Consider the following 12,408-nt stretch of genomic DNA (forward strand, 5'->3'; position numbering starts at 1 on the left):
CGCAGCTGCCTGCCTTCTGACTGCTGCTCTGTGCCGCAGCTCCCTGCCTTCTGACTGCTGCTCTGTGCCGCAGCTCCCTGCCTTCTGACTGCTGCTCTGTGCCGCAGCTGCCTGCCTTCTGACTGCTGCTCTGTGCCGCAGCTGCCTGCCTTCTGACTGCTGCTCTGTGCCGCAGCTGCCTGCCTTCTGACTGCTGCTCTGTGCCGCAGCTGCCTGCCTTCTGACTGCTGCTCTGTGCCGCAGCTGCCTGCCTTCTGACTGCTGCTCTGTGCCGCAGCTGCCTGCCTTCTGACTGCTGCTCTGTGCCGCAGCTGCCTGCCTTCTGACTGCTGCTCTGTGCCGCAGCTGCCTGCCTTCTGACTGCTGCTCTGTGCCGCAGCTGCCTGCCTTCTGACTGCTGCTCACTGCTGCAGCTGCTTTTCTTCTGACTGCTGCTCCCTGTTATAACCACCTGCCTTTTAACTGACTGCTGCTCTGTGCCGCAGCCGCCTGCCTCCTGATTGCCGCTCCTTGCTGCAGCCGCCTGCCTTCTCACTGCCACTTCTTGCTGCAGGTGCTTGTCTTCTAACTGACTGCCGCTCCCTGCCGCAGCCGGCTGCCTTGTCACTGATTGCCGCTCTCTGCCGCAGCCGCCTGCCTTGTCACTGATTGCCGCTCTCTGCCGCAGCCGCCTGCCTTGTCACTGATTGCCACTCTCTGCCGCAGCCGCCTGCCTTCTCGCTGACTGCCGCTCCCTGCCGCAGCCGGCTGCCTCCTAATTGACTGCTGCTCCCTGCCGCAGCCGACTGCCTCCTAACTGACTGCTGCTCCCTGCCGCAGCCGGCTGCTTTCTAACTTACTACCTGCCTTCTCACTGACTGCCGCTGCCTGTCTTCTCACTGACTGCCACTCCCTGACGCAGCCAGCTGCCTTCTCACTGCCTGCCATAGCCGTCTGGCTTCTCGCTGACTGCCGCTCCCTGCCTCAGCTGCCTGGCTTCTCGCTGACTGCCGCTCCCTGCCTCAGCTGCCTGGCTTCTCGCTGACTGCCGCTCCCTGCCTCAGCTGCCTGGCTTCTCACTGACTGCCGCTCCCTGCCTCAGCTGCCTGGCTTCTCACTGACTGCTGCTCCCTGCCTTCTCACTGACTGCCGCTCCCTGCCGCAGCTGCCTGCCTTCTCACTGACTGCCGCTAAGTTCCGCTGTATTCCAGTTTTCCAGGCGGTCCTCCGGCTGTATCCACCCGCTGCACGGAGCGGGCAGACAGCGGGAATCTGACGCCAAGAGTTCTGTTTCACATGAACCAGAAATCCGTCGGGTTCGCTGATCTCTACTGATGAGTGGATTGTACATATTACTGTAGCTCATCTTTGGTTGTATGATTGGAGGCCCAGAGAGAAGCATCTGGAGCCGCTCCCTGACATAACTCCTGATGTCTCTCCACAATATGTGCATGTTTGTCTGGCCTTCTCCTCTGCTGGGGATACCTTGCTTCAGGCCCCCGGTAATATCCTACTCGTGTATCTGTCTCCGTATGTTAGGAGCATTGACTTAACCTATAAGAAGTAGATACCTGCCACCACGTGGCACACTGCTTAATCCACCCGTCCTGTGCCATTCTTTAACCTCCTCTTATGTTTTCTGTCTTTCAGGATACCTCCAAAATGATAAAGAAGTCTGGAGACCACCAGGCTGACCCCAAGGTGGAGCGTTTACATGTTCGGCCTGAGGAGAAGACGACGTCCTCGTCAAAGAATCCTTCACCTTTGCACTCTGAAGTAACTGAGCACAACAGGGCGTCATCACCGGGACTTGTTAGTAACAGAGACCCTGACTTAAAAGACAGGGTCCTGGTAAATGGCACAGCCACCAGCGTTACTGAGAAACTTGCCCAGCTCATAGCAACCTGCCCACCTTCCAAGTCTTCCAAAATCAGAGCCAAAAAGCAGTCTATATCAGCTCTAGGTTGCTCAGCCACCGGCGAGCGAGGAGCTCTAGAAACAGACTCTGCACCAGTCGGGACTTCTGCTGTTAACCCACCTGGCAACTCCCTAGACTACCTAGACGAAAAGACCAACCCCACGTTGGAGAGTACTAATGTACGGCAAGCCAAGGAGTGTGTCCTGGAGAAACTCTGCAATAGAAAAGAGGCCCACAATACAGAGAAGGGAGCTTGTGAGGACAGGAGGTCTGCACCACCCGAGAAACCCTCCCCCGGGGAAAAAGGTGTACCCGATGCCGACGTGCAGGCAAAGCTGTGTCCTGTATATTGCACTTCATTGGACTACAGGAAGGGGGGCGCATCTGATGCATCTACAGCCTTGTCGCCGTTCAGCGCAGTATGTGAAGGAAATAATCTACCTTCACCGACACCGGCAACATCTCTAACATACTGCAGCAGGAGCTCCAATGTGAATTGTCCCCAGTCCCCCTCCAAATCATTGCACTTAACCCCTGACCCAACACGTGTGGAATGTATTGATGAGCCAAGTGACAAAAGCCAGTTTACATCTGACACTTTACCTGCTAATCCAGGGCACAGACCCTCACCACACTCTCTAGACTTCTTTCAGAATAATAAAACCTCTTGTAAAGAGGGCAAAAGTGTCAGTCCGGTCAAAGTCAGCAGCCACTTGCCCACTGGGCCATGTGTGTCAAACAAGAAGCCTACCCAGCGGGTGGAGCCGGCCACTCACAAGTCTGACCCCTCCATTGTCAGTTTTGCAAGTTTGCTTAGAAAAAAACAGCTCATAAAAGTCAACTGCTTGTCGGAAAAGCAGAACTCCACCACACAATCTGGGGGGAGCAACACGCATGCAAAACACTTCAAGAAACGCAAAGGCAAGAAGCTCAGGTGGACAAAAGTACCCACCAAAAGCATCTATTCCTCTAAGCAATCAGCAGCACATAGGCATCAGCAGCAGGACAGACCTGAGAAATGTGGGGGGAGGATGGCATTCACTAGTCACGTTCACAGGTCAACTTTGACTAAACCAAGCACTTCCAATGATGCACCTACCAAGGAAACTCTCAAGGAGTCTCCCAAGCTATATAGCACTCACCACAGCTACAAAATGGTGTGCACTTCACAAGATAGTTTGCTTGCTCAGAAACCTAATCGAGGAAAGCCAAAGAGTAAGGACATGCCACATTTGGATAGTCCACCCAAAAGAGTGTTAAAAATCCCTTCTTTTAAGGTTGTTTCCTCACAGTCTAAAGAAGAACAGGGGCCTCCAGTTCTCCAACCAGAAGTGGAGGTGGCGTGTCTCAAAACAAACCTACCGAGACCGCTTTTTCCAAGGAAGAGAGGGAGGCCTAGAAGGGATTCTGCCCCTCCACCGTGGGCTCCACCTGTGCTCTCTGTTGCTCCTTTTTTGGTGACCGATAATCCAAAGCGAACAGATTGCGAAAGTGAGCGGCAACAAAATGGAGAGGTTGTACACAGAAAGCTCCACACAAGTGATGGTCCCTACCGTATGGGAACGTGTGGCAGCGAGCCAGATAAGAGATCTGTCAGGAGGAGCAATGGTCAGCTCATGAAAACCATCATTCGTAAGATCAACAAGATGAAAACCATCAAAAGGAAGAAGCTGTTGAGCCAAATCCTCACCGGTGGCACCGAGCAAAATGGCAAAAGGAAGGTACAAGCTAAGATGCAGGGACCGGTCTCCACTCTGGCAGCCACATTCAGCTCTAAGTTGGGACAACAGATAAACGTTAGCAAGAAAGGAACCATCTACATTGGCAAGAGACGAGGCCGCAAGCCCAAAGCAACAGTTGAATGTATTATGCCCAAGAATACAGCCAGTGACCTATTACTAGAGAAACCAGGTCAGCAAGAGTCAAACACAATGGGTCAAATTGTGTCTCCTGTCATCTCTCCGACATTGTCCAGCTCCGAGGTTCTCCCTTCTCCGATCGGTTCTTTCTCTTCTGGGGCAAGTGATGCTCAGAGTCCAATCAGTGATGCCAGCTTTGTGGAGCCAAGCCCAGTGCCATACACACACATGCACCCTCGACACGGTTCCTTCCTGCAGACGCTCGCCATGAGGAAAGCTTCCAAGGATTGCAGGCAGTTGTCCCCTCCAACATTTCTGCCCAACTCTCCATCACACTTGAATGAAATGCCCTCTCTAAAGGAAGCCACATCTTCACCCATCAGTGAGTCTCACAGCGACGAGACGATCCCTAGTGACAGCGGCATTGGAACGGACAACAACAGCACCTCAGACCGCGCTGAGAAGTTTGGCGCACAGAAGAAGAGGAGGCATTCCTTTGAACACATCTCGCTCATGGCTCCCGAAGCTTCAGCCGTTCTGAGCAGCCTCAAGGAAAAGCACAAGCACAAGTGTAAGCACAGGAGCTATGACTTCCTGAGTTACGACAAGATTAAGAGGCAGAAGAGGAAGCGGAAAAAGAAGTACCCGCAGCTGCGCGGCCGCCAGGACCCGGACTTCCTGGCTGACTTGGAGGAGATAATCGCTCACCTGAGTGAACTCCACATCACTCATCGCAGTCATCACTTCATTCCAAGGGATTTGCTCCCTACGATATTTCGCCTCAATTTCAATAGCTTTTACAGTCACCCGACTTTTCCTCTGGATCCTTTGCACTACATCCGGAAACCTGATTTAAAAAAGAAGCGGGGACGGCCGCCTAAGATGCGGGAGGCCATGTCGGAGATGCCGTTCATGCACAGCCTGGGCTTCCCACTCTCCAGCACAGGCTTCTACCCTTCATACAGCATGCCTTACTCTCCCTCCCCTCTCACTGCTGCCCCCATTGGCTTAAGTTATTATGGACGCTATCCCCCTACTATTTATCCTCCCCCTCCATCTCCTTCCTTCACTGCTCCCTTGCACCCCCCATCTTACATGCACACAGGTCATTTGTTACTCAACCCTGCCAAATACCATAAGAAAAAACACAAGCTGCTGCGGCAGGAAGCCTTCCTGACCACCAGCCGTACCCCGCTGCTGCCGGTAGGCACCTACCCCAGTGTCCCCCCAGATATGGCATACAGCTGGATGGTCGAGCACAAACATCGGCATCGCCATAAACACAGAGAGCACCGGTCGGAGCAGCAGCAGCTCTCCATGGATCCACTGGCTGGCGTCAGCTCCTCCAGGACAGTATTGGAGTCTCTAAAACGTTACAGATTTGGAAAAGACAATATTAACGATAGGTACAAACATAAAGACAAACATAGGTGTCACTTATCATGTAGCCACCTGTCTCCTTCCAAAGGACTAATAAGCCGAGACGAGTCGTGGCCCCGGAGAGAGGTCCCGGAGTCCAGCTCTTTGGCTCTTGGGATTCAGACCCCATTACAGATTGATCGTTGCAGCAGTTCAGGTGGCCTCTCACTAACTAGCCTCACTTCCGAGACTGCCGTCAGCGAGGAGCACACCAACCTCTTCACCAGTGCAATAGGGAGCTGTCGAGGAGGACTGACAGCCAGTGCCGGACGCAAAGTGCAAAATGATGGCCCATGTCTCTTCTCAGAGAGCCGGACACTGAGGAAGGAGGCGCATCAGTCTCAGACAGGTAACAGTCTTCTAGAATGGATAGGCTGCATACTCTGATGTCACCGCTGATCTCTAGTGATGGATAGGCTGCATACTCTGTCACCGCTGATCTCTAGTGATGGATAGGCTGCATACTCTGATGTCACCGCTGATCTCTAGTGATGGATAGGCTGCATACTCTGATTTCACCGCTGATCTCTAGTGATAGGCTGTATTCTCAGTGATGTCACTGCTGATCTCTAGTGATGGATAGGCTGTATTCTCAGTGATGTCACCGCTGATCTCTAGTGATAGGCTGTATTGTCAGTGATGTCACTGATCTCTAGTGATGGATAGGCTGTATTCTCAGTGATGTCGCTGATCTCTAGTGATGGATAGGCTGTATTCTCAGTGATGTCACTGATCCCTAGTGATGGATAGGCTGTATTCTCAGTGATGTCACCGCTGATCTCTAGTGATGGATAGGCTGTATTCTCAGTGATGTCACTGATCTCTAGTGATGGATAGGCTGTATTCTCAGTGATGTCACTGATCCCTAGTGATGGATAGGCTGTATTCTCAGTGATGTCACTGATCCCTAGTGATGGATAGGCTGTATTCTCAGTGATGTCACTGATCCCTAGTGATGGATAGGCTGTATTCTCAGTCCTGCTTGGCCTCCATCCCTTTTGGATTACTATAGCAAGGCTCCATTTTGCCTCCTGCTGCTAGATATTTTTCTCACATGGTTTCTTACTGTGTGCTTGTCTGCAGTTTGGTCCAGAGATAGAGGGAAGGTGGCCGCCCCGGTCCAGCAGTAGCGGGGAGACGGCCGCCCGGTCCAGCAGTAGCGGGGAGACGGCCGCCCAGTCCAGCAGTAGCGGGGAGACGGCCGCCCAGTCCAGCAGTAGCGGGGAGACGGCCGCCCGGTCCAGCAGTAGCGGGGAGACGGCCGCCCAGTCCAGCAGTAGCGGGGAGACGGCCGCCCAGTCCAGCAGTAGCGGGGAGACGGCCGCCCAGTCCAGCAGTAGCGGGGAGACGGCCGCCCAGTCCAGCAGTAGCGGGGAGACGGCCGCCCAGTCCAGCAGTAGAGGGGATGATGACATTGCAGTGGGTGTGGAGAGACAGCTCAGCATATAAATAGCAGTACCTCTTAGGTAGCAGTAATGACCTTCATGCGGCCAGTTCTGCTTCATGTTCTTGCTGTGCAGGGTGCAGCGGAGTGAGGCGGGATCTGCAGTGATATTATTATACTGCTCTATAGGAATTTTCTGGAGGGGATCGGCACATAGGTCATGTCAATATACCCTCTGCTAGTGCTGTGATGTCACTGACTGTAGTGTATGATGTCGGCGCTGTGATGTCACTGTAGTGTATGATGTCGGCGCTGTGATGTCACTGACTGTAGTGTATGATGTCGGCGCTGTGATGTCACTGACTGTAGTGTATGATGTCGGCGCTGTGATGTTACCTCTCCTCTCTTACTTCTCTTTCAGCCTGTCCGGATCGCAGCCAGAGAACGCCGGATCGATTAAGCTGTAGTCCCTCCAGACGTCGGACGGTGTCGGAGAGTACCACCTGCTCCGGTAGGGATGGACAATATGACCAAATAAAAAAACAATATCTCAGTTTTTGTGTTTTTTTTTTTTTTTTTTTTTTTTTTTTTTTTTTTTTTTACATTATTGATGATTCTCCTTGAAAATATCAACTTTTATTTTTTATTAAACAGAAGGTTTTTGCTCTTGTTGGTAGATAGCGTAGTTGGTGTGTGATACTGCAGGAGATGTGAGCATACAGCGCCCCCCCCGGTTGTGTGTGATACTGCAGGAGAGCTTAGCATACAGCGCCCCCCTGGTTGTGTGTGATACTGCAGGAGATGTGAGCGTACAGCGCCCCCCTGGTTGTGTGTGATACTGCAGGAGAGCTTAGCATACAGCGCCCCCCTGGTTGTGTGTGATACTGCAGGAGATGTGAGCATACAGCGCCCCCCTGGTTGTGTGTGATACTGCAGGAGTGGTGAGCATACAGCGCCCCCCTGGTTGTGTGTGATACTGCAGGAGAGCTCAGCATACAGCGCCCCCCTGGTTGTGTGTGATACTGCAGGAGAGCTTAGCATACAGCGCCCCCCTGGTTGTGTGTGATACTGCAGGAGATGTGAGCGTACAGCGCCCCCCTGGTTGTGTGTGATACTGCAGGAGAGTTCAGCATACAGCGCCCCCCTGGTTGTGTGTGATACTGCAGGAGATGTGAGCATACAGCGCCCCCCCCCCCCCGCTTGTGTGTGATACTGCAGAAGAGCTCAGCATACAGCGCCCCCCTGGTTGTGTGTGATACTGCAGGAGATGTGAGCATACAGCGCCCCCCCTGGTTGTGTGTGATACTGCAGGAGAGCTCAGCATACAGCGCCCCCCTGGTTGTGTGTGATACTGCAGGAGATGTGAGCATACAGCGCCCCCCCTGGTTGTGTGTGATACTGCAGGAGAGCTCAGCATACAGCGCCCCCCTGGTTGTGTGTGATACTGCAGGAGATGTGAGCATACAGCGCCCCCCTGGTTGTGTGTGATACTGCAGGAGATGTGAGCATACAGCGCCCCCCCTGGTTGTGTGTGATACTGCAGGAGAGCTCAGCATACAGCGCCCCCCTGGTTGTGTGTGATACTGCAGGAGATGTGAGCATACAGCGCCCCGCCTGGTTGTGTGTGATACTGCAGGAGAGCTCAGCATACAGCGCCCCCCTGGTTGTGTGTGATACTGCAGGAGATGTGAGCATACAGCGCCCCCCCTGGTTGTGTGTGATACTGCAGGAGTGGTGAGCATACAGCGCCCCCCTGGTTGTGTGTGATACTGCAGGAGATGTGAGCATACAGCGCCCCGCCTGGTTGTGTGTGATACTGCAGGAGAGCTCAGCATACAGCGCCCCCCTGGTTGTGTGTGATACTGCAGGAGATGTGAGCATACAGCGCCCCCCTGGTTGTGTGTAATACTGCAGGAGATGTGAGCATACAGCGCCCCCCCTGGTTGTGTGTGATACTGCAGGAGAGCTCAGCATACAGCGCCCCCCTGGTTGTGTGTGATACTGCAGGAGATGTGAGCATACAGCGCCCCCCCTGGTTGTGTGTGATACTGCAGGAGAGCTCAGCATACAGCGCCCCCCCTGGTTGTGTGTGATACTGCAGGAGATGCGGCCCCCCATAGTGCAGGCTGCTGCCCCCGTTATTGCTCCTCTATCACCTGTGATGTGTGTAATGGATCTGCATTTCGCCTCCTTGCAGTTTTGGGGGTCCCATTGCGAGGCACGAGGCACAGCTCCACAGGTGAAGAGTCGGTGGACTGCCTGCAGAGGAGCAGCTATGGAGAGAAGCCGAGTGCACTAGACAAGTCAGGGGACGGCGCCCATGCTGCTAACTCTTCCGTGTTGGCCTCCTCCAGCCCAGCTAGAGGACTCAGCCGGGACAAGAGCCAGGCCAAGGCAGACTCTGCACCCCCTAAACCCTTAATGGATGGCTTAGGGGGGTCATGTGGCCGCTATCCCAGTCACAGCCTGAAGAGGAGCGTGGTGGAGGCAATACACAAGCAAGCACGGAGAATGTACAACTACAACAAGATCCTGGCCTCCAAGAAGAACCTGGATCACGTCAACAAGATCCTGAAGGCCAAGAAACTGCAGAGACAGTCACGGACCGGAAATAATATAGTCAAGAGGAGGCCTGGGAGACCCCGCAAGTACCCCATGGAGGAGATCATCCCTTTACAGCTGCTCCCCCGCAGGATCAGTGACCGAGAGGGTGGCCCCAGGGCCGACACAGTCAAAGATGTCATTGAAGCCGTAGTGCAAGGCGTGAGTCTGGACACCGAGCATCGCAAAGGGTGGAAGAGGAAGCACCATGAGCTGGAGAGGCAAGTGAAGAAGAGGCAGAGGCCTGATGAAGAGCAGGAGGCCACCGCCAGGTACACATAGATACATGTAGATGTATACTCCCCCCACACACTATACATAGACTGTGACATTCCTCCTTCATCCTCCTCAGTGTGGCAGAACTTCACCTCGCAGGTGTCTCCTCTCGTCTCGACACTGACCATGATGTGTGTGACCCTGCCAGATCCTGTTACCTACCATCATTGGTGCCGCGGGAGAAGAAGGTCACTCGTCCTCCTAAGAAGAAGTTCCAGAAAGCCGGCCTTTTCTCCGATGTCTATAAAACCACAGAGTGAGTAACATTATGGTGACTGTGGAGTAGTGATCAAAGGTTACAGCAACCGCAGCTTCACCGGACAACCGCTATGGTGCTTACAAGGTGCTGCCACCTCTGCCATCCGCTTTGTAGTTACATGTCGGGGTTCTCTCCCCTCTTTCTTCATTCTTGGATCTAGTGGTGTTGTAAAAACATTTTATTGAGTTTTCACATAATATAACATTGGTACAGAAGAAAAGTATCAGTAGCCGTATAAACTTACGAATATACAATAAAACAAGTCCGACAACAATAACTAAACCTTACTCCACTTCTACATAGAATATAGATAGTAGATATATGGTGCTATTTATCACAAGAACATAGTGTACAAATACAAAGCAAAGCCTACAAGAATGGATCCAGGGTGCCGGCAGCCGACATCTTATATTACCAGGTGGTTGAGGTAAAGTGAGACATGATGGGACGTCTTTCTGCCTGTGAGTAGCCATGGAGTAGGAATAGTTTCCACTTCTTAAAGAAGGAAGCTGTAATGGCCTCCTTATTGTGTACAGTGTCCAGCATCTCCCAGTGTAAGGGGGATGGTGTAATATACATGTAAGGGCTAGTAATAGGGTGAGATGTACCGCGGGGGGGATAGGATGGTGCGACATGGGATCATCCACAGGTCCAGTGTCACCATGGAATATGTAAGTGATTGGATCTAGAGGAATTGTGAGCGACCACACGTCAGGTATAAAGGATTTCACTAGGAGCCAATAGGATTGTACTGAGTTACAGAGCCACAAACAATGGAAGAGGTCCGCCTGCGGCTCATCACATTTGGGCCATTTTTTCAGATAGTTTTCTAGAGAGGAATGGGCCTATTCCACGGGTCGTTAAAGGAGCAAACGAGTGCTCTCAGCGCTCGTTTGCTCCTCATTCCCCGCTCGCTGCCGCCGCTATTCAACGCAGCTGCAGCGAGCGGGTGAGTGCGGGAGGGGCGGCGGGGGGGCTGCCCGGGTGATCGCTGATCGTCCAGGCAGCCCATAGGATACAGCAGCGTCTGCTGCCGATGCTCCTATTCAACGGAGCGACGGCAGCAGATCGCTGCTATATCAGTCGCTTGTTTTTCAACATGTTTAAAAACAAGCGACTGCAACGATCAGCCGACATGAACGATGTCGGCTGATCGTTGCACTCTATTCCAAGGGACGATTATCTTCCGTAGCGGCCGATATCGGTCGAATACGGACGATAATCGTTCCGTGGAATAGGGCCTTAAGTAAAGGAACGGTCAAAGGCGTATACTGCTTTATGGAGGATTCGGAAGTGAAGTTCTCTTAGTTTTACACTGGGAGTGGCTGTACGGACAGAATGAATACTTTTTAAGTAGTTTAGTTTCTAAATTGTCTAAAGTCAGGACAGACGACCATTTCTTCAGAAAAGGAGGAGAAGACTTGTCAATGGAAACCAAGCAGAGGAGGTGGTAGAGTTGTGATAGGGGTAAGGGTGCAGGTAGGGAAATACTAAGGTTATGGAATTGTCCAGGTTTTTCAGCGGATGCAATAGAGGAAACACGATTCACAATGTATTTTCGTATCCAGGTGTAATTTCTAAGTTGGTCTGAGGGCAGGCCGTATTTTATCTGGGTCTCAGGCCAAGACAGAAATGTTCCGTTTTCGAGGTCTAATAAATGGCCGAAATGGTGGATCTGTTTATTTTTCCATATGGAGAAGTCAGAGGTGATGGATCTAGTGGTGTTTTGTTAGGGCGTTCCCATAGTGACCGGTCCTCTTTACCGCTGTGAGGGTGAAGTGTTCCCATAGTGACCGGTCCTCTTTACCGCTGTGAGGTGTTCCCATAGTGACCGGTCCTCTTTACCGCTGTGAGGGTGAGGTGTTCCCATAGTGACCAGTCCTCTTTACCACTGTGAGGGTGAGGTGTTCCCATAGTGACCGGTCCTCTTTACCACTGTGAGGGTGAGGTGTTCCCATAGTGACCGGTCCTCTTTACTGCTGTGAGGTGTTCCCATAGTGACCGGTCCTCTTTACTGCTGTGAGGTGTTCCCATAGTGACCGGTCCTCTTTACTGCTGTGAGGGTGAGGTGTTCCCATAGTGACGGTCTTCTTTACCGCTGTGAGGGTGAGGTGTTCCCATAGTGACCGGTCCTCTTTACCACTGTGAGGGTGAGGTGTTCCCATAGTGACCGGTCCTCTTTACCACTGTGAGGGTGAGGTGTTCCCATAGTGACTGGTCCTCTTTACCACTGTGAGGGTGAGGTGTTCCCATAGGGACTGGTGCTCTTTACTGCTGGGAGGTGTTCCCATAGTGACCGGTCCTCTTTACCGCTGTGAGGTGTTCCCATAGTGACCGGTCCTCTTTACTGCTGTGATGTGTTCCCATAGTGACCGGTCCTCTTTACTGCTGTGAGGTGTTCCCATAGTGACCGGTCCTCTTTACCGCTGTGAGGGTGATGTGTTCCCATAGTGACCGGTCCTCTTTACCGCTGTGAGGGTGAGGTGTTCCCATAGTGACCGGTCCTCTTTACCGCTGTGAGGGTGAGGTGTTCCCATAGTGACCGGTCCTCTTTACCGCTGTGAGGTGTTCCCATAGTGACCGGTCCTCTTTACTGCTGTGAGGTGTTCCCATAGTGACTGGTCCTCTTTACCGCTGTGAGAGTGAGGTGTTCCCATAGTGACCGGTCCTCTTTACTGCTGTGAGGTGTTCCCATGGTGACCGGTCCTCTTTA

At 52.7% G+C, this 12,408-nt stretch overlaps 1 protein-coding gene across 3 annotated transcripts in view; it reads left to right on the forward strand.

Moving 5' to 3' along the window:
• ASH1L (ASH1 like histone lysine methyltransferase) overlaps positions 1-12,408 on the forward strand; it is a 74,178-nt gene that overhangs the window by 37,866 nt on the left and 23,904 nt on the right. For all 3 annotated transcript variants that reach the window (XM_069950824.1, XM_069950826.1, XM_069950825.1), the window contains exons 3-6: positions 1,630-5,524; positions 6,981-7,070; positions 8,757-9,432; positions 9,513-9,692. In XM_069950824.1, the coding sequence (XP_069806925.1) occupies positions 1,630-5,524; positions 6,981-7,070; positions 8,757-9,432; positions 9,513-9,692 (4,841 nt within the window). The remainder of the gene's footprint in view (positions 1-1,629; positions 5,525-6,980; positions 7,071-8,756; positions 9,433-9,512; positions 9,693-12,408) is intronic.

This window comes from Dendropsophus ebraccatus, chromosome 13 (assembly GCF_027789765.1).
Source record: "Dendropsophus ebraccatus isolate aDenEbr1 chromosome 13, aDenEbr1.pat, whole genome shotgun sequence".
Taxonomy (NCBI): Eukaryota; Metazoa; Chordata; class Amphibia; order Anura; family Hylidae; genus Dendropsophus; species Dendropsophus ebraccatus.